The sequence below is a fragment of the Mustela nivalis genome (genome assembly GCF_964662115.1).
Source record: "Mustela nivalis genome assembly, chromosome: 1".
In the NCBI taxonomy this organism is placed as follows: Eukaryota; Metazoa; Chordata; class Mammalia; order Carnivora; family Mustelidae; genus Mustela; species Mustela nivalis.
In genome coordinates this window covers 211,492,709-211,520,411 of record NC_139020.1, presented here as the reverse complement: position 1 = coordinate 211,520,411, position 27,703 = coordinate 211,492,709, and the positions used below count along the sequence as shown (strand labels likewise).

The window sequence follows — 27,703 nt, the reverse complement described above, 5'->3', positions numbered from 1 at the left end:
TCATATTGTGACTTTGGGGTAAATACCCAGAAGTGCAATTGATGGGTCATAGAGTAGCTCTATTTTTAACTTCTTGAGGAACCTTTATATTGTTTCCCAGAGTGGTTGTACCAACCTGCATTCCTACTAACAGTGTAAGAGGTTTCCCTTTTCTCCACATCATTGCCAACATTTGTTGTTTTCTTAACTTGTTAATTTTAGCCATTCTGACTGGTATGAGGTGGTACCTCATTGTGGTTTTATTTGTATTTCCCTGATGGCAAGGGGTATGGAGCATGTTTTCATCTGTCTGTTGACCATTTGTATGTCTCCTTCAGAGAAATGGCTGTTTATGTCTTCTGCCCATTTCTTGACTGGACTATTTGTTTTTTTGGATGTTGAGTTTCTTAAGTTCCTTACAGATCTTAGATACAAATCCTTTATCTGATCTGATGTCATTTGCAAATATCTTTTCCCATTCCATAGGTTGCCTTTTAGTTTTGTTGACTGTTTCTTTGCCATGCAGGACCTTTTATCTTGATGAAGTCCTGAAAGTTCATTTTTCCTTTGGTCCCCTTGCCTTTGGAGACATCTCTAGCAAGAAGTTGTTGTGGTTGAGGCCAAAAACATTGATACCTATGTTCTCCTCCAGGATTTTGATGGATTCTTCTTTTTTAAAAAATTATTTATTTATTGACAGAGAGTTCACAAGTAGGTAGAGAGGCAGGCAGAGAGAGATGGGGAAACAGGCTCCCTGCTGAGCAGAGAGGCCAATGTGGGCCTCGATCCCAGGACCCTGGGATCATGACCTGAGCAGAAGGCAGAGGCTTAACCCACTGAGCCACCCAGGCACCCCCTCTTTTTTTTAAAGAATCATTTATTTATTTGAGAAATCACAAGTAGGTAGAAAGGCAGGCAGAGGGAGATGGATTTTGATGGATTCTTATCTCACATTTAGGTTTTTCATCCATTTTTTTTAACTTTTTATTTTTTATAAACATATATTTTTATCCCCAGGGGTACAGGTCTGTGAATCACCAGGTTTACACACTTCACAGCACTCACCAAAGCACATACCCTCCCCAATGTCCATAATCCCACCCCCTTCTCCCAAACCCCCTCCCCCCAGTTGAGTTTATCTTTGATATATGGTGTAAGAGAATGGTTCAGTTTCATTCTGAATGTGGCTGTCCATTTTTCCCAACACCATTTGTTGAAGAGACTATCCTTTTTCCATTGGATATTCTTTCCTGCTTTGCTAAAGATTTGTTGACCATAGAGTTGAGGGTCCATTTCTGGGGTCTTTATTCTGTGCCATCAATCTGTGTCTGTTTTTGTGTCAGTACCATACTGTATTGATGATTACATCTTTGTAACATAATTTGAAGTCGGTATGGTGATGCCACCTGCTTTGGTTTTCTTTTTCAACATTCCTCTGGCTATTCAGAGCCTTTTCTGGTTCCACACAAATTTTAGGATTCTTTGTTCCAGCTCTGTGAAAAATGTCAATGGTATTTTGATAGGAATTGCATTGAATATTTATAATATTTTGGGTACCATAGACATTTTAACAATATTTATTCTTCCATTCTATCAGCATGCAATGTCTTCCCATTGCTTTGTGTTTTTTTCAATTTCTTTAATAAGTGTTCCATGGTTTTTAGAGTACAGAACCTTTACCTCTTTGGTTAGGATTATTCCTAGATATCTTATGGTATTCGGTGCAATTGTAAATGGGATTGATTCTCTTTTAAAGATTTTATTTACTCACTTGTCAGAGAGAGAGCATAAGCAGGGGAGCAAGAGGCAGAGGGAGAAGTAAACTCCCCACTGGGCAGGGAGCCTGATCCGGGACTCAGTCCCAGGTCTCTGGAATCATGACCTGACATGAAGGCAGAAACTTAACCAACTGAGCCACCCATGCATCCCAATGGGATTGAGTCTTTAATTTCTTTTTCGTCTGTCTCATTGTTAGTGTATAGAAGTGCTACTAATTTCTGTGCATTTATTTTGTATCCTGCCACATTCCTGAATCACTCTGTGAGTTCTAGCAATTTGGGGATGGGGTCTTTTGGGTTTTCCATATAGAGTATCATATCATCTGTGAAGAGTGAGACTTTGAGTTCTTCTTTGCCCATTTGAATGCTTTTTATTTCTTTTTGTTGTCTGATTGCTGAGGCTGGGACTTCTGGTACTATGTTGAACAACAGTGGTGCGAGTGAACATCCTTGTCATATTACCCAGCCTTAAGGGAAAGGCTCTCAGTGTTTCCTCACTGAGAATGATATTCACTGTGGGCTTTTCAAAGATGGCTTTTATGACATTGAGTTATGTTTCCTCCATCCCTACACTGTGGAGAGTTTCAATTGAGAAAGGATGCTGTATTCCGTCAAATGCTTTTTCTGCATCAATTGAGAGAATCATATGAATTTTGTCCTTTCTTTTATTAATGAGATGTATCATGTTGATTGATTTGCAAATGCTGAACCATGTTTGCATTCCAGTAATAAATCCCACTTGGTCTTGGTGATTCATCCTTTAAATATACTATGGAATCCTATTGGCTAATATCTTGGTGAGTATTTTTGGCATTCATGTTCATCAGGGATATTGGTCTGTAATTCTCCTTTGTCTTTGTCTAGCTTGGGGCTCAGAGTAATGCTGACTTCATAGAAAGAGTTTGGAAGTTTTCCTTCCATTTCTATTTTTTGAAACAGCTTCCAAAGAGTAGGTATTAGTTCTTCTTTAAATGTTTGGTAGACTACATCAAAAACCAATGATTTATTTTTTTTAATTTTTTAAATTTATTTTCAGTGTAGCAGTATTCATTGTTTTTGCACCAAACCTAGTGCTCCATGCAATCCATGCCCTCTCCAATACCCACCACCTGGTTACCCCAACCTCCCACACCCCACCCGTTCAAAACCCTCAGATTATTTTTCAGAGTCCATAGTCTCCCATGGTTCACCTCCCTTTCCAATTTCTCTCAACTCCCTTCTCCTCTCTAACTCCCCTTGTCCCTCGTGCTATTTGTTATGCTCCACAAATAAGTGAAACCATATGATAATTGACTCTCTCTGCTTGACTTATTTCACTCAGCATAATCTTCCAGTCCCATCCATGTTGCTACAAAAGTTGGGTATTCATTCTTTCTGATGGAGGCATAATACTCCATAGTGTATATGGACCACATCTTCCTTATCCTTTCGTCCTTTGAAGGGCATCTTGGTTCTTTCCACGGTTTGGCAACCGTGGCCATTGCTGCTATAAACGTTGGGGTACAGATGGCCCTTCTTTTCACTACATCTGTATCTTTGGGGTAAATACCCAGGAGTGCAATGGCAGGGTCATAGGGAAGCTCTATTTTTAATTTCTTGAGGAATCTCCACACTGTTCTCCAAAGAGGCTGCACCAACTTGCATTCCCACCAACAGTTTAAGAGGGTTCCCCTTTCTCCACATCCCCTCCAACACATGTTGTTTCCTGTCTTGCTAATTTTGGCCTTTCTAACCGGTGTAAGGTGGTATCTCAATGTGGTTTTAATTTGAATCTCCCTGAGGGCTAGTGATGATGAACATTTTTTCATGTGTCTGATAGCCATTTGTATGTCTTCATTGGAGAAGTGTCTGTTCATATCTTCTGCCCATTTTTTGATATGATTGTCTGTTTTGTGTGTGTTTTGAGTTTGAGGAGTTCTTTTTTTTTTTTAATTTTTATTTTTTATAAACATATATTTTTATCCCCAGGGGTACAGGTCTGTGAATCACCAGGTTTACACACTTCACAGCACTCACCAAAGCACATACCCTCCCCAATGTCCATAATCCCACCCTCTTCTCCCAAACCCCCTCCCCCCAGCAACCCTCAGTTTGTTTTGTGAGATTAAGAGTCACTTATGGTTTGTCTCCCTCCCAATCCCATCTTGTTTCATTTATTCTTCTCCTACCCACTTAAGCCTCCATGTTGCATCACGTATAGATCCTGGATATCAACCTTTTGTCTGTCCTGTCATTTGCAAATATCTTCTCCCATTCCATGGGTTGCCTCTTTGTTTTCTTGACTGTTTCCTTTGCTGTGCAGAAGCTTTTGATTTTGATGAAGTCCCAAAAGTTCATTTTCATTTTGTTTCCTTTGCCTTTGGAGACTTATCTTGAAAGAAGTTGCTGTGGCTGATATCGAAGAGGTTACTGCCTATATTCTCCTCTAGGATTCTGATGGATTCCTGTCTCACGTTGAGGTCTTTAATCCATTTTGAGTTTATCTTTGTGTATGGGGTAAGAGAATGGTCGAGTTTCATTCTTCTACATATAGCTGCCCAGTTTTCCCAGCACCATTTATTGAAGAGGCTGTCTTTTTTCCACTGTATATTTTTTCCTGTTTTGTCGAAGATTATTTGCCCATAGAGTTGAGGGTCCATATCTGGGCTCTCTACTCTGTTCTATTGGTCTATGTGTCTGTTTTTATGCCAGTACCATGCTGTCTTGGTGATCACAGCTTTGTAGTAAAGCTTGAAATCAGGTAACGTGATGCCCCCAGTTTTATTTTTGTTTTTCAACATTTCCTTAGAGATTCGGGGTGTCTTCTGATTCCATACAAATTTTTGGATGATTTGCTCCAGCTCTTTGAAAAATACCAGTGGAATTTTGATCAGAATGGCATTAAAAGTATAGATTGCTCTAGGCAGTATAGACATCTTAACAATGTTTATTCTTCTGATCCAAGAGCATGGAATGGTCTTCAATCTTTTTGTGTCTTCTTCAATTTCTTTCATGAGTGTTCTGTAGTTCCTTGATTACAGATCCTTTACCTCTTTGGTTAGGTTTATTCCCAGGTATCTTATGGTTCTTGGTGCTAGAGTAAATGGAATCAATTCTCTAATTTCTCTTTCTGTATTTTCATTGTTAGTGTATAAGAAAACCACTGATTTCTGTACATTGACTTTGTATCCTGCCACGTTGCTGAATTGTTGTATTTTATGGTGACTAACATAACACAGTAAAAAAATTAAAAATTAAAAAATGTTTGGTAGAATTCTCTTGAGAAGCCATCTGGCCCTGGATTCTTGTTTGTTGGATGATCTTTAATTACTGCTTCAGTTTCTTTGATGGTTATGGGTCTGTTCAGATTTTCTATTTCTTCTTGCTTCAGTTTTTTTTTAAATGATTGATTGACTGATTGATTGATTTGACAGACATAGATCACAAGTAGGCAGAGAGGCAGGCAGAAAGAGAGAAAGGAAGGGAAGCAGGCTCCCTGCTGAGCAGAGATCCCAGGACCCTAGGATCATGACCTGACCAAAAGGCAGAGGCTTTATCCCACTGAGCCACCCAGGTACCCCTGTTTCCGTTTTATAAGTTTCCAGGAATGCATCCATTTCTTTCTGATTGCCTAATTGGGACAGAATTGCTCAGAATTGCTCATAATACATTCTTAAAATTGTTTGTATTTCCTGGTACTGGTCATGATCTCTCCTCTTTCATTCATGATTTTACTAATTTGGGTCCTTTCTCTTGTCTTTTGGATAAGTCTGGCAAGGGGTTTATTCATCTTATTTATTAATTCTTTCAAAGAACAAGCTGCTGGTTTCATTGATCTATTGTTTTGGTTTCTGCTTCATTGATTTCTGTTCTTATCTTTATTATTTCTCCTCTCCTACTTGGTTTAGGCTTTATTTGCTGTTCTTTCTCCAGCTCCTTTAGGTGTAAGGTTAACGTGTATATTTGAAACTTTTCTCCAAAATTTTGAGAACTTTTCAAGAAAGACTTTTACTGCTATGTACTTCCTTCTTATGACTGCATTTGTTATATCCCAAAGGTTTTGAAAAGTTGTCTTTTCATTTTCATTTGTTTCCATGAATTTTTAAAATTCTTTAATTTTCTGGTCGACCCATTCATTTTTCAGGATGCTATTTAACTTCCAAGTATTTGAGTTCCTTAGAAATTTCCCATTGTTGTTGAGTTCAAGTTTCAAAACTGTGACCTGAAAATATGCAAGTAATAATCCCAATCTTTTGGTAATGGTTGAGACCTAATTTGTGACCCAGTATGTGATCTATTCTGAAGAAAGCTCCATATGTACTCGAGAAGAATTTGTATTCTTTGTTTTAAGATGGAAAACTCTTTATATATCTCTGAAGTCCATCTAGCCAGTGTGTCCTTGAAAGCTCTTATTTCTTTTTTTTTTATTTTATTTTTTTCAGTGTTCCAAGATTCACTGTTTATGCACCACACCCAGTGCTCCATGCAATATGTGCCCTCCTTAATACCCACCACCAGGCTCACCTATCCCCTCAACCTCCTCCCTTCCAAAACCCCCAGTTTGTTTCTCAGAGTCCACAGTCTCTCATGGTTCATCTCCTCCTCTGGTTTCCCCCAATTCACTTTTTCTTTCCTTCTCCTAATGTCCTCCTTGTTATTCCTTATGCTCCACAAGTAAGTGAAATCATATGATAATTGACTTTTTCTGCTTGACTTATTTCACTCAGCATAATCTCCTCCAGTTCTGTCCATGTTGATAGAAAAGTTGGGTATTCATCCTTTCTGAAGGAGGCATAATATTCCATTGGATATATAAACCATATCTTTTTTATTTATTCTGAAGGGCATCTTGGCTCTTGCCACAGTTTGGCGATTGAAGCCATTGCTGCTATGAACATTGGGGTACAGATGGCCCTTCTTTTCACTACATCTGTATTTTTGGGGTAAATACTCAGTAGTGCAGTTGCAGGGTCATAGGGTAGCTCTATTTTTAATTTCTTAAGGAATCTACACACTGTTTTCCAAACTGACTGCAGCAACTTGCATTCCCACCAACAGTGTAAGAGTGTTCCCTTTTCTCCACATCATCTCCAACACTTGTTGTTTCTTGTCTTGTTTCCTTTTTTTAAAGATTTTTATTTAATTATTTGACATTGCTGTGAGGGGGTTTTGAAGTACCCTATTCTTTTTGTACTGATATCAATGTATTTCTTTAATTTGGTTATTAATTGGTTGATATAATTGGCTGCTCCCAATTTAGGGGCATAAATATTTACAATTGTAAATAGGTCTTCTTGTTGTATAGACACATTAACTATGGTATAAAGTCCCTCTTTATCCCTTACTACAGTCTTGGTTTAAAATCTACTTTGATATGAGGATTGCTAACTCAGCTTTCTTTTGAAATCTGTTAGCATTATAAATGGTTTTCCACTTCCTCACTTTCAGTCTGGAGGTGTCTTTAGGTCTAAAATGAGTCCCTTGTAGACAGCATGTGGATGGGTCTTGCTTTTTTTTTTTTAAGATTTTATTTATTTATTTGATAGACAGAGAGAGATCACAAGTAGGCAGAGAAGCAGGCAGAGAGAGAGGGGGAAGCAGGCTCCCCGCTGAGCAGAGAGCCCGATGTGGGGCTCGATCCCAGGACCCTGAGATCATGACCTGAGCTGAAGGCAGAGGCTTAAACCACTAAGCCACCCAGGCGCCCCAGTCTTGCTTTTTTTTATCCAATCTGATAATTCATGTCTTTTGATTGGAGCATATAGCCCATTTATTTTCAGAGAGACTACTGAAAGATATGAACATAGTACCATTGTATTACCTATAAGTGCCTGTTTCTGTAAATTGTCTCTGTTTCTTTCTATGTCACTCCTGGGCTATCTCTTTGCTTACAGGATCCCCTTAATATTTCTTACTGGGCTAGCCCAGTAGTCACATATTCATTTAATCTGTCTGTCCTGGAAGCTCTTTATCTCTCCTTCCATTCTGAATGAAAGCCTTTCTGGATAAAGTATTCTTGGCTGAATATTCATCTCATTTAGCACCCTGAATATATTATGCCAGCTCTTTCTGGCCTGCCAGGTTTCTGTGGATAATTCCTTTTTTTTTTTTTTAAGTTATGTTGTTAGTCACATATACATCAATGGTTTTTGATGTAGTGTTTCATGATTCATTCTTTGCATATAAAACCCAGTGCTCAATGCACTACTGTGTATTTACCCCAAAGTTAAAGATGTAATAAAAAGAAGGGTCATATGCACCCCAAGGCTCATAGCAGCAATGTCCACAACAGCCAGACTGTGGAAGGAGCTGAGATGCCCTTCAACAGATGAATGGATAAAAATGTATTCCATATATACAATGAAATATTACTCAGCTATCAGAAAGGATGAATACCTAACATTTGCATCAACATGGATGTATCTGGAGGAGATTATGCTAAGTAAAATAAGTCAAACAGAGAAAGACAATTATCTGTGGATAGTTCTGATGTTAAGTCTGACATTCCTCCCTCTAAAAATAAGGAGCTTCTTGTCTCGAGCTACTCTCAGGATTCTCTCTTTTTCTCTAAAATGTGAAAGCTTCACCATTATATGTTGGGGTGTTGAACTATTTTTATTGATTTCAGGAGACATTGTATCTTTCTCTTGGACATGAATGCTTGTTTCCGTCCCCAGATTATGGAAGTTCTCAGTGATGATTTGCTCAAATATACTTTCTGGCCCCTCTATCTCTCCACCCTCAGGCACCCCAATAATTCTGACATTGGCTGGCTTCATGGCCTCATTAATTTCTCAAAGCCTTTCTTCATGGGCTGTTAGCTGTCTTTCTCTCTTTTCCTCAACTTCCTTCCTTTCCATCACCCTGTCTTCTAGATCACTTACTCTCTTCTGCCTCATTCACCCTGGCTGTTTGAGCATCCAATTTAGGCTGCATCTCCAGTATAGCATTTTTTTAATTAATTTTTTATTTTTTATAAACATATATTTTTATCCCCAGGGGTACAGGTCTGTGAATCACCAGGTTTACACACTTCACAGCACTCACCCAAGCACATACCCTCCCCAGTGTCCATAATCCCACCCCCTTCTCCCATTTTAAAGTTTGGCATGATTAGATCTCATTTCTGTGCTAAGAGATTCTCTGCTGTCTTTTAATGTTTTCACAAGCCCAGCTATTAGCTTTATAATTGCTATCCTGAATCCATCACTGATATCTTACTTATATTCATATCAGTTAGGTCTGTGGCAGAGAACATTGCTTCTGGTTCTTTCTTTTGTTTTGAGTTCCTCCTTCTAGTCATTTTGTACAGAGAAGAATGGGTGAACAAGTGAACAGAATAAAAAAATATCAATCACCAGCCAAGCAAAATACACAGTAGACAAATCCAAAGTGGTCAAAAAACAAAATAGACAAGCAAACAAAAACAAGAGAAAGCAAAATAAAAAGAGAAAAAAAGGGGGAGGAAGAGATTAGTCTCACAGGGTGAATAAAGAATTGTGATCCACTTGTTCCTGGGTGAATTTTGGTCTTTATGTTCAAAGACACTAAATCCCAAAATTGCAAAGAAAGCAAAACTTGTATATATAAAAAATTAAAATTATATAGAGTACAAAAAGGCCAAAAATGAAGTGAATCTCTATAAAATATAGATGTAAAAAATAAAAGTTAAAAAATGAATTAAAAATATAGAGTTGGTAAAATAAGAAACTAGTTGAAATGGGAAAAAAAGAAAACAAAAAAAAAAACAGAAAATTTTAGATGTAAAAATAAATGGATTATGAGAAAATCCTCAAGTTCTATATAATATTTTCTCCAAGCACTGGAGTTTTACAATATTGTGGGATCCCTAAGCTAGTTGAGCACCTGTTCCTCTAGTTTGTCTTCTGGGGGAGGGGCCTGCTGTGCTGCTTCTCAGGTGTCTTTTTCTGGGCTGAGTCGTCCCTCCCTTTGCCAGGGGACTGGTCTCAATGTAAGCTGGTCCTCTGTGCGGGTTTGTTCCCTCAGAGTTTTCCACACCTCTTTAGAGGATCAGAATAAAAATGTTAGAGAGGAGAAGGGAGTTGGGGGAAATTGGAAGGAGAGGTGAACCATGAGAGACTATGGACTCTGAAAAACAATCTGAGGGGTTTGAAGTGGCGGGGGGTGGGAGGTTGAGGGAACCAGGTGGTGGGTATTAGAGAGGGCACAGATTGCATGGAGCACTGGGTGTGGTACAAAAATAATGAATACTGTTATGCTGAAAATAAATAAAAAATAAATTTAAAAAGAAAAAGAATAAAAATAGCCATGGCCCAATCTCTAGCCCCAGAGCTGAAAGATCAAAGCCCACCTCCCAACTTCAGTAAACCCTCCTGGACAAACAGTTTTCACTTTTGTGTGTGTTAAACTCTGTAACTCCTGTGGTAGGTATCCATGGCAGTCTCCTAGGGGGATTCTGAGGGACTTGCATTACTGCCCTTTTTGTACCATGGGGCTGAGAGAGGTTGCAGGCTTATGCATGTACCCATTCCACCACTCCCAGGGGGATGGCTGACTGTCACCCTACTGTCATTTCTGAGGCCGCACCCAAGAGCTGTTGCTTGGTCATGGGCATACCTGTTTAACTCCTCTCAAGGGATGGCAGGCAGTGCACATGTTCCACTCTTTTTAAAGGTGCTCAGGTGGAGAGCAGTCACCCCATTAGCCTGGTTCTTGGTTTATGGCGACCTGAGTTAAGATTCCCCTCCTGGGCTCCCCAGCTATAACCAGTTTCCCCATTCCAATGCTTGGGCACTCTCCCAGTTCAAGCACCCCGGTTAGTTTTGTGACTCCTGGGATCCCGAGACCACATTTACTCACCTGGAATTCTGCCCATTTCATCCCCTGAGTCCCTTTCAGACAGGGATGTCTTTCACTGGAGCAGATTTCTAAGGGTTCTGATTTTGCCCCCCAAGGCTCTATCACTTTCCAATAATCAGCTTATGGAGGCTCACTCCCCCTTCCGTTTATCTCTGATATCCCCCCTCCGATTTGTGTCTCCATACCTCCTACTTTGCAAAAAAGCAAGGAGAAAAAAGTTTTCTACCTGTAGAGTTCCAGATATATGTCCTTACATCTCAGGCTGAATTCATGGCTATTCAGAATGGTTTGATAGTTATTTAGCTAAATTCAAGGGACCAGATGAAACAAGGTCCCCTACTCTTCCACAACCTTGCCTCCTACCCCTCAGTGATTGTTTTTCTATTTGTAGAGTTGCAGTGATTCTTTTCTTAGATCTCAGATTTCATTCACAGTTGTTCAAAAGGATGTGATAGATAACCAGTTGAATTCAAGGACCAGATGAAACACAGGTCTCCTATTCTTTCCCCATCTTCCCTCTGACTGAAACTTTTATTTTACAAGCCCTGTTAAGGGCTAAGCTACAACCTTCCCAACTACTTAAAAACCAAAGTAGAATTGGAGACCCATTTTTTATTTGGGGAATTATGGGATCCTCCAAGATTATGGAGACAAATCTCTCCTAATTAAAGTAGACATGGCATTGTTTTCTGTGATGAATCTATGATGTTAACCCAACTTACCTATTTTCTGTCCTAGAAATCGACATTGTGAACTGCTCTAATTTCAGTAGTGATGCAACGTTTCAGAACTGTCAGAAGCAGGTAAGGTTCATCACTTCATGGGTTTGCACAAGTGTACAGAAGACCGTCCTCAGAATAGAGTGGGTGATGTAGGGAGGGATAGCTCACCATAGTGTGCATATGTATTCAATATATATTGTCATGAAACAAGTGACCCCCAAACTTAGTGACTTAAACAACATTTACCGTGTCTCAATTCCTATGAGTCAGAAATCCAGGGAGTGCTTTGCTGGACATGTTGCCATGGGATATCTAACAAGGCTGTTAGATAGGTGTGAGAAGGTGTGAGAATGGAGAGTAAGCAAGCAGAAACCTCATCGTGCTGACAGGAAAGGAAAACAATGGAGCTGCTTTGGTAAATGGCCTGGCAACTCCTCAAACAGCTAAACATAGATTTATTGTATTCCCAGTAATTCTACTGCTAGGTATATAACCAAGAAAATTGAAAATACATGTCAACACAAAAACTTGTACACCAGTGTTCACAGTGGCATTATTCACAAGAGCCAGAAAGTGGAAATGACTGACATGCCCGTGAACTCCTAAGTAGACAAAAGAAATGTGGTCCATCCATACAAAGAGCTCCTCCTCCACCATAAAAATGAATGAAGCATTGACACATGCTACAACACGGGTGGACCTTGAAAACACTATGCTCAGTGAAAGAAGCCAGACAAAAAATGTCACATAGAGCGTGATTCCTTTTATATGAACTGTCCAGATAGGCAAATCCTGAGACACAGAAAGTAGACTAGGGGTTGCCCTGGACTAGGATTGGGGGTGATGGCTCAAGAATGCAGATTTTAAGGGAGAGTGTTGAAAATGCTCTAAACTTTATTGTGGTTGAGGTGATGGTTGTACAAATCTGTGAATATACTAAAAGCCATTGAATTATATACTTTAAATGGATGAGTCTTATGGGTGAATTATATCTCAATGGAATTGTTAAAGAAAAAAATGTTTGTTGAGGGGTGCCTGGGTGGCTCAGTGGGTTAAAGCCTCTGCCTTCAGCTCAGGTCATGATCCCAGGGTCCTGGGATCAAGCCCCACCTGGAGCTCTCTGCTCAGCAGGGAGCCTGCTTCCCTTCCTCTCTCTCTCTGCCTGCCTCTGCCTACTTGTGATTTCTGTCTGTCAAATAAATAAATAAAATCTTTAAGAAAAAAAAAAAAGGTTAGCTGAATTGGCCAGTGTGCATAGTTGGTCTCCCAATATAATTAATCAAAGACTTTTAGTACCTACAGACCATATATTCTGAGCTCCTTTGTTTTTAATTAGGGACCCTGAGGCCCAGAGAGATTTAAGTGACTTTTTCAAGGTCACAGGTCTTGTTGATGCCAAAACTGTTTTAGCAACCAGTTTTAAAGTATGTTTGGCAAAGCAGAGGATCATAGAGAAAGAGAGGAAAAATAAAACAAGAAGAAATCAGAGAGGCAGACAAACCATAAGAGACTCTCAACCATAGGAAACAAACTGAAGGCTGCTTGAGGGGAGGGGAGGGGAGTATATGGGGTAACTGGGTGATGTTCACTAAGGAGGGCATGTGATGTAGTGAACACTGGATATTATATAAGACTGAAGAATCACAGACCTCTACCTCTGGGGGGGGGGGGGAAATAACAGTACATTATTGAATTTCAATACACAATTGAATTTAAATTTTAAAAATTAGGGAAAAAATGATATATGAAATTGGGGCTCATCTATCAAAACTACTAGACAACCAGCCCAAACTGATTAAAGGAAAAATAACAAATCCTTCTTTGCTTCTTTTCTCTTAGTTAAATTCGAGCAGTTCTATGGACAACAGCAGAGAGATCTGCACCAGTTTTGCAAAGCTGTCCCGCGGCTGTGGAGAGAGAAGAACTACTCTGTCCCTACAGGTCTGAGCTTCTTTTCCTTTGGCTCCAGGTGCAGGTGGATGCCTTCTCCACCACCACCTCCCTTTTAAGTAGACTTGTATGGTGTGTATACAATGAATCTTGGGACACTGAAAAAATAAAATAAAATTGAATCAGAAAAAAAAAAAAAGTAAACTAAAATGCACCAATAAAGTCTAAGAGAAGGAAAATGGTTTTATTAGGGAGTAAGTATTAAACCAGCATGCTTTTGCTTTTACAGTGCCAGATCCTGGGCTCAGGGCTATTGGTAGATTTATCTGGCGTCTTTCAGAGCAGTTTTAGATTCACAGCAATGTTGAGCAGAAATAGACAGTTCCCTATATTCTCGCCCCCTTCATATGCACAGCCTGCCCTGGCATCTGGCACCAGATGGTGCTTTTCTGAACCTACAATGTCATGTCAATGTCACCCCAAGGCCAGAGTTGTTGACATTAGGCGTCATACTTCATGCTGCCCATTCTGTGAGTTTTATCAAATGTATAATGACAGGTGTCCACCATTATAGTATCAAACAGAATAGTTTTGCTGCCCTAAAACTGCTCTAAAAAACTCATCTCTATGAGTTTTTATTAAGGAGGGCATGTGCTGTGATGAGCACTGGGTGTTACATGCAATTAATGAGTTATTGAACACTACATCAAAAACTAATGAGGTAGTATATGTTGGCTAACTGAACATAATAAAAAATGTATTTTAATAACAATTTTATATATCCAAGGAGTACATGATGATATTTTGATATACATATATGTAATGAAATGATTACTACAGTCAAGCTAATTAGCATATCCATTTCCTCACATTTACCTTTGTGTGTGTATGGTGAGCATTCCTGAAAGCTCTTAGCAAATGTACAGTATATTATATAGTATTCTTTTTTAAAAGATTTTATTTATTTATTTTTGGTCAGAGAGAGAGAGAACAAGCAGGGGGAGTGGCAGGCATTGGGAGAAGGAGGCTCCTCACTGAGCAAGGAGCCTGATGCAGGACTCTTAATCCCAGGACACTGGGATCATGACCTGAGCCAAAGGCAGATGTCTAACCAACTGAGCCAACCAGGCATCCCTATTATATAGTATTTTTAACTAAAGCCATCATACTGTACATGAGAGGTTGAGACTCATCCTATATAAATGCAACTTTAGAATCTTTGACCAATGCAGATGGATACTTAACCAAATCAAAACCAAACACTACTATAATACTGGAAAGTATTGAAAGACATACTAAGGAGCTGAGTCTACTGAGACTTATCTTCTCAGGATATGACACATGTGAAGATTCTCAGGATTGGGCTCAACCAGCATTTGCCAATTCAGGAAATCTCATTTCACACAGTTCCTTTGGAGTCTGTGCATACAAGGTTGTGGGATGTTCCCAGGAAAAATTTAAGGTCCTTTGGACCTCTGTCAATGAGAGTACATACCTCCTCTTTTGGGCTTCTTGTCAATTTTAATTTTAATTTTGAATTTATCACATGGCAAAATGTTGTGGAAAGGCAATGAAAACCAAAGTCTTCTCCCAACATAGAAAAATGCACCAATAAAGTCTAAGAGAAGGAAAATGGTTTTATTAGGGAGTAAGTATTAAACCAGCATGCTTTTGCTTTTACAGTGCCAGATCCTGGGCTCAGGGCTATTGGTAGATTTATCTGGCCCAAACACAAGCTTGAATTTGTTCAATTAAAGGATGTTGGTCTTGCAAAGCCTCCCATTCATCTAACAAGCCTTGTTTCTAACAGGACATCGGAAACTCTTACCATTTTCTCACAAACCTCACTTCCCAAATAACCCCTGGAAATCAAAAACAGAAAGCAAGGCTAGTGACAACCTACCTGCAGAGTATAGAAGCGGCCGTCCTTGCCGCTGCGTCCAGAAATCCAAAGGAAACACAGGAGGAGGAAGGGCCTTTTATGGGTAAGGAATCACAAGGATGGTAAGCACAGCTCCCCTTCCCTGGTGCCAGGCTCTGTTCTACCGAGTTTGTGTATCACCTCACAAAATCCTCCTAGTAGTGCTGGGGTAAGTGGGTTACTTCTATCTTATAATAAGGGGGCTGAGCCCCAGAAAATGTGCCTGAGTTCCTGGCATCCTAAATGGTGTAAGAGTCCAGAGTCAGATTCTGCACCCAAGTCTGAGTCCACAGTCTTCTCTCAACCAGTACACAGTCAGTGTGCACTGCCTGGTGTAATTTTGCATTTCATGGATTGGTTTTTTTCCTACATGGACCCACCATCAAAAGTTTGCAGGTAGCCGATTTCATAAAGTACTGACAGAGGAAATGAATAGGGTGTGGTTTTCATTTTGGATTGGACATACCTCTCTATTTCTTATAAACATTCACAGAATTACAGATCAGCAAGTAGAAGAAAGTATACACTTTAATCCTGTATACCTATAATCCTGCAGATTCAGAGAAACCTACTCTAGGTTAGCGTATTATTTAGTGATTGCTGCATAACAAGTGATCACATATATTATTCATAGCTTCCTATATATATTCATAGTATACCTATAATCCTGCGGATTCAGAGAAACCTACTCTAGGTTAGCGTATTATTAAGTGATTGTGGCATAACAAGCGATCACATCTATAATTCATTGCTTCCATGGGTCAGGAGTCAGGGCATGGCTTAGCTGAAAACTCTGCTTGGGCGGGTCTTCCAAGACTGCAGTGAAGGTGTTGGCTAGGGCAGGAGTCTCATCTAAAGGCTTGAACAAGGGAGAATTTATTTCCAAGCTCACACGGTTATTGACAGGATTCAGTTCAGTTCTATTGCTGATTTGGAAACGGTTCTTTCTCTCCTACCTTCCTTCCTGGCCTGTGAGGCAGTGCTGGGTTGAAGAGCAAACAGTAATACCTCACATCCACTTGGAGGGCTATTAACAAAAACCAGAAAATAACAAGCATTGGTGAGGATAGAGAGAAAATGGAGACCTTATGCACAGCTGGTGGGAATGTAAAATGGTACAACGATGTGGAATTTCTTGGTGGTTCCTCAAAAAATTAAACATAGAATTACTATATGAATCAGCAATTCCACGTCTGGGTGTGTACCCCCAAAGAACTGAAAGCAGAAACTCAAAGAGATATTCATATATCCGTGTTCACAGCAGCTTTATTCACAGTAGCTAACAGGTGGATGCAACTCACGTGACCATTCATAGATGACTAGATAAAATGTGGTGTATCCAGACAACATAGTTATTATTCAGTCTTAGAGGAAGGGCATTCTAACACCCGCTACAACAGGAATGACCCATGAGAACGTTATGCTCAGTGAAATAAGCCAGACACAAAAGAACAGATTCTCTATTATCCCACTCATAGGAAGTCCCTAGAGGAGTCCCATCCATGGAGACAAGAAGCAGATGGTCAGAGCCAGGGGTGGGTGAAAGCATGAGGAGTTCATGTTTCAATCTGGGAAGATGAAAAAGTTCTAGAAAGGGATGGTGAGGGTGTGATTGTGCTTAACACCACTGAACTGTATGCCTAACCACAGTTAAAATGGTAAAATTTATGTTATGTGTATTTTATTCCAATAATGATAAAGAAAAAACAGTGAAGGTGCCTGATTAATTCCTAGTTCACTTTTTGATTTTGGCTAAGTGCCCATAGTTTGGCCATTTCTTTTCCACACTAATCAAGAGTTATCAGTTCAGGAGTGTGTGGGCTTTTCTTTTTGGTGTCCAGGGCAGAGGATTATCACATTGGAGCAGGAGGGCAAGTGAATGTTGTTGTTGACCAAACATTCTCTGTTTTTTAGCCATCAACACACAAAGGGTTGAGAACTGCAGTCTGAAGACACTCAGTTTGAAGGCAGAAAAGCAGACCATGGATATCCACTGCAGCACCACTGAGAAAGAAATCTTGGGAGGTACTCTATATGGTGGCCCTAGAACTTAGACTATCAGTCCAAGAATTTTCCCAATGGAATTCCGTGTTGCTCCAATAAAACAGTTCATAGAAGCCTTTTATTGTTACTTGAGTAAGTTCCATGAATGACACTGATAAAGCCAGAGTCTGGGAAATTCACATTGGATTCTTACAGCCAGAAAAAAGAAAAAGAAAAGAATCCTATTTTGTTTACCTTAGATGTGTTGGAGCAGGATTGGAGTTGAGATTTTTTAATGGCTTCCCCTGTCTTTTCCGTGCTTAAATCACCTCCACCCTCTGCAATGCTTTAGGCTGGTTTCCTTGAACCAGCAACCATTTCCCTTGCAAATGGACAATGAGTGGCTCCCCATTTCCTGGAGGAAACCAATCAGCCTTTCAGCTCTTTCTCTCTTTTTAAAGTTTCTGAATATTTGTGTTTATTTTTATTCATTTATATTTTTTTGCTTTAAGTTTTAAATTTTTAAAAGATTTTTACTTGAGATATAATTGACATATAACATTAGTTTCTGGTGCATGACATACTGATTTCATATTTGTCTAGCTCATTTTAAAAACTGTGCAAAGTCTAAATTTAATCACCTTTAAGATTTTTCCTTTACTGTTTTTCATGTGACCCTTCCCTCCTGCAAACTTAACCTGCTAATAGTCTTTTTCTTCCTCTTTCACTTCCTTGCTCTCCCTTTCATCTCTTGCCTTCTTCTCCCCTTCTCTCTTTCCTTTGTTCTTCCCCCCTTTCTGCTTCCAGCCCATTTTCTTTCCCTTCCCTTTTCTCCCTTTCTTCCTTCTCTAAATCCACCCATTCATCCACCCATTCATCCATACATCCATACAATCTACCATCTTTCCTTTCACCCACCCATCCATTCATCCTTCTATCCATGCAAGCATGCATGCATGCGTCCATCCATCCGTCCATCCATCCATCCATTCTTCCATCCATCTACTCACTCACTCACCCATCGATTAAACGGCCTGCCTTCTTTCCCCTCTTCCTTGATTCCTTCCATCAATCATTGATTTGCATTGGAATTTGGGGGGAATATAATAATGACTTCACATTTTCCTAGCTCCAACCTAAAGTTGGTTATTAAATATCTGTAATCTTTTCCTTAACTGTAAAATGCCAAAGAAAACATTCCCTAGCAAAAGTGGTAGTCATGAAGAAATTTCTATTTAAAATTTAAAATCTGTTAAAAAGAAAATGATTATGACTTATGTGAATGACTCAGCACATTGTCCCACAGTAAAGGCTCAATAAATGAGAACTAAAATCATTTTTTCCAATGATCTGTGAAAGTTAAGACAGATTACATTGCCCCCAAATGGCCATCCCTGAAACTAGGTGGGGTTTTCTTCTTCATCCCAGATATTGTCGCATTTATATCTTATGCTTCTATTGGTTCCATCATCGGTGAGAGTTTTACATCTGAGGAAAATCCAAGGACAAAGGAAAAATTGCATAATTTCTACCTGAACTCCAAGGTAGTGAGTGGTACAGTGGGATCCAGAAAGAACATCTCACTCCCCGTGTCGGTTAATTTCACATTTCAGCATGAAAAGGTATGTGAGAACCAGGTAACTCTACTACATGTGCAGGGATTTCATAATTAAATGGGAATGTTTCCATGCTGATGAATTCACAGGTTGAAAGTCTGTAAAAATGAAATCGAATCTCACTCATCTGGGAGACGTGGTGTTGGAAAGTCCAAAATAAACCAAGGGTGTGATATGGCTTCCTGAGAAACTGGGGTATCCCTGAACTGTATTGAGGAGATGACTTCAGAATCAGCCTCTCAACTCTCCCCCAAGACTCTGGACATGTCTGACTTGTCAAACCGGTCCAAATAAAACTGGTCAGGGTTTAAGAAGGCACCAATCCAGACCAGCATGTGAGATGAGTGGTAGTCCTTAGGGTTTTTGGAGTGCTTCCTAATGGCTGTAACGAGGCACATACCAGGCACATTCCAATAGAAAAGTTTTTAAGGTTTTAGAACTTTGCCAAAATTAAAATTGATTTGTCTTCTTCAAAGGGGTTGTTTGCTGTGTAAACAATTACCCCAGAACTTGGCAACTTAAAGTGATATGAATGTATTATCTCACTTTGTTTCTTTAGGTCAGGAATCTGGGTGTAGCTTTGTTGGATGGCTCTAGCTCAAGGTTTCTCAAAAGTTTTCTGTCAAGATGGTGGCTGGATGTTGTCACCAGCAGACTTCACTGAGGCTAAAGGGTTAGTTTTAAAGGTAGATCCACCCTGTGGCTGGTGGCAAGAGGCTTGTTTTTTTTTTTTTTTTTTTTTTTTTTTGCCACGTGGGGCTCTCTGAGAGCTGCTTCACTGTTCTCATGGCATGGCAGTTGGCTTCCATGAGTCCTCCAAGAGAGACTACTCCCAAGGAAGTGGAGTTAGACTTGACATTTTGAAGGGAGTGCCAAATAATTGATGGACATTTCTTAAACCAGTACACGGAGAGTTGCTGCTGAACAAACTGGGTTCAAGTCCCCGCTCCCTTCCCACTCACTAGTTAGGCAAATTACCCAGCCTTCTGTGCTGAGCACGGTCCAGATGCTGAGGCTCTGCTACTGGTAATAGTAATGTGCCTTCTTGTTGTGTGGGATAAATGAGTCCACATGTATAAAGCCCTTAAAATAGTGCCTCACATCAACAAATGGTGCTGAGAAAATTGTATATCTGTGTGCTAAAGAGCAAATTGACTCTTATACCATACATAACATGAACACAAGATGGATCAAAGACATAAATGTAAGACCTAGAACTATCAAACTTCTAGAAGAAAACATAGTTGAAAAGCTTCATTACTTAAATTTGGCAAGAATTTCTCAGCTACGACACCAAAAGAACAAGCAACAAAAGTAGAAATAGACAAACTAAAAACTTATGTGCATCAAAGGACACAGTCAATGGAGTGAAAAGCTAACCCACGGAATGGGAGAAAATACCTGCTAAAGGATTAGTACCCAGAATACATAAAGAAGGTCTACAAGTCAACAATAGCAACAAAATACCACAATTTAAAAGAGAGAGAGAGATAGAGAAAGGATCTGAACACATTTCTCAAAAGATGATATACACATGTTCAAGAAGCATATGCAAAGATGCTGGAAGTCACTAACTATTAGGTAAATGTAAATCAAAACCGCAATAACATATCACTTCATATCCATTAGTATGGCTACTATAAAAACAAAACAAAATAAGATAAAGAGGGAGAGAAATTGGAACCATTGTGAACTGTTGGTAGGAATATTAAATGGTGCATCCACTATGGAAGATAGTATGGTTGTTCCTCAAATGCTTGAACCTAGTATTACTGTATGAAATAATATCGAATAGTGTTTAGCTTTTTTAAAAAAATGAGCACTGGGTGTTATATGTAAGTGATAAATAACTAAATTCTACACCTGAAATCAATTTTACCATATACATTAAATAATTAGAATTTAAATAAAAACTTGAAAAATAAAGAAATACAATTTTGATATATGTTACAACAGGGATAAACCTTGAGGACATTTTGTTAAGTGAAATACACCAAACACAGAAAGAAAAATATTGTAATCTTCCATTTTGTATAAGGTCCCCAGAGTATTCAGATTCATAGAAACAGAAAATCGAAGAATGTTTGCCAGGAGTTGCAGAGAGAGAAATGGGAGTTATTTTTTTAATGGGCAGTGTTTCCGTTTTACAAAATAAAAAAAAGTCGTGGACAGGACACCTGGGTGGCTCATTTGATTAAGTGTCAGCCTTCTGCTCAGGTCATGATCTCAGGGTTCTGGGATCAAGTCCTACATTGGGCTCCTTGCTCAGTTTGGAGCCTGTTCTCCTTCTGCTTGTGCTCTCTCTCTCTCTCTCTCTCTCTGACAATTTTTAAAGAAAGTTCTGGAGATGGGTTGCACAAAAATGTGAATTTATTTAACATTATGGTGCTGTCCACTCAAAAATGGCTAGGGTGAGAAATTTTTATATTATGCAATTTTTACCATAATAAAACCTTTATTTAAAAATCTGACACATAGGGGTGCCTGCGTGGCTCAGTGGGTTAAAGCCTCTGCCTATGGCTCAGGTCATGATCTCAGGGTCCGGGGATCAATCCCCACATCAGGCTGTCTGCTCAGTAGGGAGCCTGCTTCCTCCTCTCTCATTCTGCCTGCCTCTCTGCCTACTTGTGATCTGTCTGTCAAATAAATAAGTAAAATCTTTAAAAAAAAAAAATCTGACACATTGTAAGAATTCCAAAGCATTAGATACCATTACTTTCTAGGCTCAGCCTTTGTTGATTTTTTTTAAATGCAATTACATGGGAATTTCAGAACACAGGAAGTGGTGAGCACTCAGAATATTTTTTACTGCCTTTTATTCCCTGTCAAAGGAAATATTTAAAACCTCTAAATATCAAATAAGCAATATTCAGACACCATTTCCCCCTTTTCCCAGCTCTTGGCTGAACACAGGATTTTTTTTTTTTTTTACAAACAGCCTTAAACCTGGATTAAGGAAAGAAACAGGTTTTTGTCTCCTTCATATAATCAAACTTTGGGCATGATTGAGTGGCCATGTGAAAGCATTCTGACCCATTTATACCTCCCACTGGGGCCCATTATACCTAAGTTGTTCACTTGTAGCAGCTTCAATGAGCAAGTCCTTTTCTGTGTCAAATCACAGAACAGTGAACCAACACTTTTGTGCATGTACTGTATTTTGGGGTATGCCCCAGCGCATGCATCTGGGACAGTAACAGAACCTACACCATAAGCTGCTGTGGAGGTTAATCGAGTTATTCCATGCTGAGTCTAGAGATTGGTGCCTACATGTGTAGATATCTGTCAGTGTTGTCTCTGTTGGTGACAAGGACAATTTCAAGGGAGAAAAGAACCACTAGTTAGGAATTCAACAGATATTTTCTCTTCTTCAGGAAATCACATTGCCTTGACATCAAAAATGATCTCCTTTTTCTCTCCTCTCCTCATTTACCTTACAAATGAGAGAGACAGTAGGTAGGATGGTTAAGACTTAGAGCTCTGAAGTCAGAACTCCAGGACTGGAATCCCATCTCAATTATCACCAGATTCCAACTGTCAGTTTCCCCGTGTGTAAAAAGAATATATGAATACCTACCTTACAAGGATTTTGTAACAAGTAAATGAGATAATAGACACAAAATGCCTAATATATTTTGAAATATGAACAACAATCAGTAAATGTTAGTTATTCTATGACTGGGCTAAGGTAATGTTGTTATTCTCCAGATGAAGAGAGAAAATGAGCACTCCATCTGTGTCTACTGGCAAGGGTCGTCTTGGTCTAATGAAGGCTGTCAAGTCATTTCTTCAGATGAAAATCAAACTCTTTGCAGCTGCAACCACCTCTCCAGCTTTGCCATCCTTGTGGCAACTGCCAAATTAAAGGTAATCTCTACTTTTGTAAATAAACTTACCTTTCATTGAAGTGGAACATTATCAAGTTCTAGTAAAAAGAAGATTGAATGCATTCTGACATTGAATGGAGAGCAGTTTTAAAGCAAGCCCTCTATTCATGAAAGGCTGTCAACATTTTCAGTGGAAATCACTAGAATGTTCACCTGGAAGTGTTAGCCATTAAGTGCTTCTCACAGTTTCCTGTTCCTAAGAACCATAGGGTGGGGTGTTTATTTATAATGCAGATTCTTGGCTCCATTTCCAAGAAATTTGGATTCTGAAAACCCGGTGTGGGGTCAGGGGCCTGAATTTTACAAGGGGATTCATTCCCTAGACAAATATTCCTTGAGCATCTAGGACCACTAAGTGTGTGGAAGATACCCCATGCTTCTGTGAATGGGGACATAGTAAGTAATGAACCTCAGAATAAATGAATTGTATTGTATGTTACAAACTTCTCTCTCTGATATGGGGAAGTGACAATAGGGACAACTCTGTGCTCCCTCAACACAGAGGGAAAGAATGTCAAACATCTCCTGAATAGCTCTTTACCTTTACATTGATCATACATTGAACTAATATTTGGAACCTATTGGGTTAAAGAAAAGGTACTAGAGTTCCTGGGTGGCTCAGTAGGTTAAGCAACTGCCTTTGGCTCAGGTCATGATCCTGGAGCCCCAGGATTGAGTCCCAAGTTGGGCTCCCTGCTCAGCAGGGAGTCTGCTTCTCCCTCTGACCCTCGCCCCTCTCATGCTCTCTCAATCTCTCTCTCAAATAAATAAATAAAATCTCTTGAAAAAAAGGAAACATAGTAGTAAATTATTTTATGTCTCCTTTTACATTTTTAATGGAGCTACCAGAATATGTAAAATTACCTCATAGGATATATGTTTTTTGAAAAAAACCACTTTATTGAGATTTCCTTGATATGTAAAAATTGTATATATTTAAGGTGAACAATGTGATGTTTTAGTATATGTGTATGCATTATGACAAGATCTTCATGGTCACGATACATAACTTACCCATCACCTCTATATAGGTGTCCTGTCATGTGTGTCTGTGATGAGAAGGTTTAAGATCTACCTTCTTAGCAAATTTCAAGTACACAATACAGCATTGTTATCTGTTGATACCATGCTGTGCATTGGATCCCCAGAACTCAGTGAGCTTTCATAACTGAAGCTTGATGCCACTTGGCCACAACTCCTCATTTTCCCCTACTCCCAGCCTCTGGCAACCGACATTCTACTCTCTGCTTCTGTGAATTAGACTATTTTGGAGTCTGCATATATGTGAGATCATACAATATTGGTTTTCCTGTGTCTGGCTTGCTTCATTTGGCCTGATGTTGTCAGGATTCTTCCACGTTGTCGCAAATAGCAGGATTACCTTCTTTATTAATGCTGAGTAATACTCCACTCTAGTAATGTAATGCATATACCTCAGTGTCTTTACTCATCCATCCATCAATGGGTGAGACATATCTCAACCATATCTCATAGGTTGATTCCATATCTTGGCTATTGTGAATGATGCAACTGTGATATTTCTATGGGCCATGCCAGTTTGGTGGTTTCAGTTTTCCAACAGTCCTGTGTGAAAATGCTCTTAATGCCTCTATTAACTTGCCAGGACTGTGATGACAAAGTTTCACAGTCTGGGTGGCTTAAACAACAGAAACTTATTTTATTACAGATCTAGAATCTGGAAGTCCAAATTCAAGATACTGGCAGGATTGTTTTTTTCCTGAGGCATCTCTCCTTGGCTTCCATCACCCTGTGTCTTCACAGGTCCTCCCTCTCTACCTGTCTGTTTCCAAATTTCTTATAAGGGCACCAGTCTTACTGGATCAGGGCCCACCCTAATGACATCATGTAACTCAGTTAACCCTGTCTCCAAATACAGTCAGATTCAGAGGTCCTTGGGATCAGTACTTTTACATATTAATTTGTGGGTGGGGAACACAATTCAGCCTGTAATACTACCTCCATTTTAAATATGGGGACACCAGATCTCAGAGAGCTAAAGTCATTTGTTTGAGGGACAGACCTGGGACACCGATCAGGCACATTACAACATAACTGGAAACTCTAATGGATTTCTTCTTTTGCGGCTCATAGGTGGATCCTGTACTGACCATGATCACATATGTGGGGTTGAGCCTCTCTCTGCTGTGCCTCTTCCTGGCAGCCCTCACCTTCCTCCTGTGCCGAACCATCCAGAACATCAGCACCTCCCTCCACCTGCAACTCTCCATCTGCCTCTTCCTGGCTCACCTGCTCTTCCTCACTGGCATTGAGCGGACAAAGTCCAAGGTAGGAGAATTAGCTGAGACTCACTTTTCTGTGAACATTTCCAGTGGTTTGCTGCTATGCTCTTGAAGCCCAAGGAAGGGTAGCTAGATGTAGGAAAAGGGAAGGAAGGTCCAAAAATTTGGATGGACAGTTCAACCGCCATTGCCAATGGCTGCTCACCTTAGTGCTATCAATAGTTGGTCACTGGGAATGAATATTAGAAGGGAGCTCCCTGGCTATGAAATGGTAAAAGTCGGGGTGCCTGGGTGGTTCAGTCAGTTGAGTGTTCAACTCTTGGTTTTGGCTCAAGGCATGACCTCAGCGTCATGAAATTGAGCCCCGCATCACTCTCACTCCGTGGGGAGTCTGCTTCCCCTCTTCTGCTTCCTCTGTCCCTCTCCCCTTTCTCTCAAATAAATATATAAATCTCTTTAAAAAACGCCTGGGTGGCTCAGTTGGTTGAGCCTTCAGCTCAGGTCATGATCCCAGCATCCTGGGATTGAGTCCCACATTGGGCTCTTTGCTCAGTGGGGAGCTTGCTTCTCCCTCTGCCTCTGCCTGCTACTCTGTCTGCCTGTGCTCACTCTCTCTCTCTCTCTGACAAATAAATAAATAAAATCTTTTTAAAAAAAATAAATGGTGAAAGTTGCATATCAAAATTAATTTATTTTAACTTGGCAAACCTAAAGCATGAGTAGAGGAAGTGACTTGCCTAATATCGTATAATAGGTTTTATGAGGTTTTAGTTAAGAACCTGACTGTCCTTCACTTAATTCAGGGCACACAGGTCTAGATCTGCACTTTGTAGCAGAACCTCCTATTAAGATAAAAAATATTCTATATATGAACTCTTCAATATGGGAGTGACTGGCCATATGTGGCTATTAAGCACTTGACTTTGGCTAGTGTAACTGAGGAACTGACTCTTCAATTCTGTTTTAATTTTTTTAAAGATTTTATTTATTTATTTGACAGAGAGAGACACAGTGAGAGAGGGAACACAATCTGGGGGAATGGGAGAGAGAGAAGCAGGCTTCCCACCAAGCAGAGAGCCTGACACGGGGCTCAATCCCAGGACCCTGGGATCATGACCTGAGCCAAAAGCAGACACTTAATGACTGAGTCACCCCGGCACCCCTTAAATTCTGTTTAATTTTAATGAATTTAAATGCAGATAGTCCCATGAGTGTCTCCTAGCCATAAGGTAGACTGTGCAGATCTGTAGATATCAAGCTTATTCAGCAAAGAAGGACACTGAAGTGTTTATTTTGTGAATATTTGTGAAAATATAGTTCCTCTAAAGCCATTGGGTCACCTTTCAGTACTTTGCTAAATGAAAATGTTGAACATAGGATACTCAGCTCTCTCCGATAGTATTTTATGCATGAGTGAGATGAATCTAAGCCAAAGGTCAAAAAAATTGTTTCCCAGACCTAACCGTCAGCAGTTCCTTTCTGTTGAGTCTGCTTGTGGCTTTTTTTTTTTTTTTCTTGTGGCTTTTAATTAAAAAAGAGTTGCCAGTATCTGGGTACTTACCTCAAAGAAGGAGCGCTGGGTGTTATATGCAAACAATGATTCATGGAACACTACATCAAAAACTAATGAGGTACTGTATGGTGACTAATGTAACAATACAAAATTTTTTTTAAACTTAACAATGTTTTAGGGCGCCTGGGTGGCTCAGTGGGTTAAGCCGCTGCCTTTGGCTCAGGTCATGATCTCAGGGTCCTGGGATCGAGTCCCGCATTGGGCTCTCTGCTCAGCAGGGAGCCTGCTTCCTCCTCTCTCTCTCTGCCTGCCTCTCTGCCTACTTGTGATCTCTCTCTGTCAAATAAATAAATAAAATCTTTAAAAAAAAAAACAAAACAATGTTTTAAAAACTTTTGTATCAACCTGGACAGGACTGGAGGAGATTATGCTGAGTGAAATAAGTCAAGCAGAGAAAGTCAATTATCATATGGTTTCACTTACTTGTGGAGCATAAAGAATAACATGGAGGACACTAGGAGAAGGAAAGGAAAAGTGAAGTGGGGGAAATCGGAGGGGGAGATGAACCATGAGAGACTGTGGACTTTGAGAAACAAACTGAGGGTTTTGGAGGGGAGGGAGGTGGGGGGTTGGGTAATCCTGGTGGTGGGTATTAAGGAGGGCACATATTGCATGGAGCACTGGGTGTGGTGCATACACAATGAATCTTGGAACACTGAAAAAATAAAATTAAATTTAAAAAAAAAGACACTTCTCTAAAGAAGACATACAAATGGCTATCAGACACATGAAAAAATGTTCATCATCACTAGCCATCAGGGAGATTCAAATTAAGACTACATTGAGATATCACCTTACACCAGTTAGAATGGCCAAAATTAGCAAGACAGGAAACAACATGTGTTGGAAGGGATGTGGAGAAAGGGGAACCCTCTTACACTGTTGGTGGGAATGCAAGTTGGTGCAGCCTCTTTGGAGAACAGTGTGGAGATTCCTCAAGAAATTAAAAATAGAGCTTCCCTATGACCCTGCCATTGCACTACTGGGTATTTACCCCAAAGATACAGATGTAGTTAAAAGAAAGGCCATCTGTACCCCCAATGTTTATAGCAGCAATGGCCATGGTCACCAAACTGTGGAAAGAACCAAGATGCCCTTCAACGGATGAATGGATAAGGAAGATGTGGTCCATATACACTATGGAGTATTATGCCTCCATCAGAAAGGATGAGTACCCAACTTTTGTAGCAACATGGACGGGACTGGAAGAGATTATGCTGAGTGAAATAAGGCAAGCAGAGAGAGTCAATTATCATATGGTTTCACTTATTTG

The 27,703-nt window shown here is 39.8% G+C and overlaps 1 protein-coding gene across 3 annotated transcripts in view; it reads left to right on the top strand.

The window, feature by feature from the left end:
- Positions 1-27,703, top strand: part of LOC309847648 (adhesion G protein-coupled receptor E3-like) — a 59,676-nt gene that overhangs the window by 11,938 nt on the left and 20,035 nt on the right. For 2 of the 3 annotated variants that reach the window (XM_082698203.1, XM_082698204.1), the window contains 7 exons: positions 11,316-11,380; positions 13,139-13,240; positions 15,000-15,174; positions 17,025-17,135; positions 18,522-18,715; positions 22,418-22,576; positions 24,709-24,903. In XM_082698203.1, coding sequence (XP_082554329.1) covers positions 11,316-11,380; positions 13,139-13,240; positions 15,000-15,174; positions 17,025-17,135; positions 18,522-18,715; positions 22,418-22,576; positions 24,709-24,903 — 1,001 coding nt within the window. The remainder of the gene's footprint in view (positions 1-11,315; positions 11,381-13,138; positions 13,241-14,999; positions 15,175-17,024; positions 17,136-18,521; positions 18,716-22,417; positions 22,577-24,708; positions 24,904-27,703) is intronic. The other variant, XM_082698205.1, reaches the window with a different exon arrangement.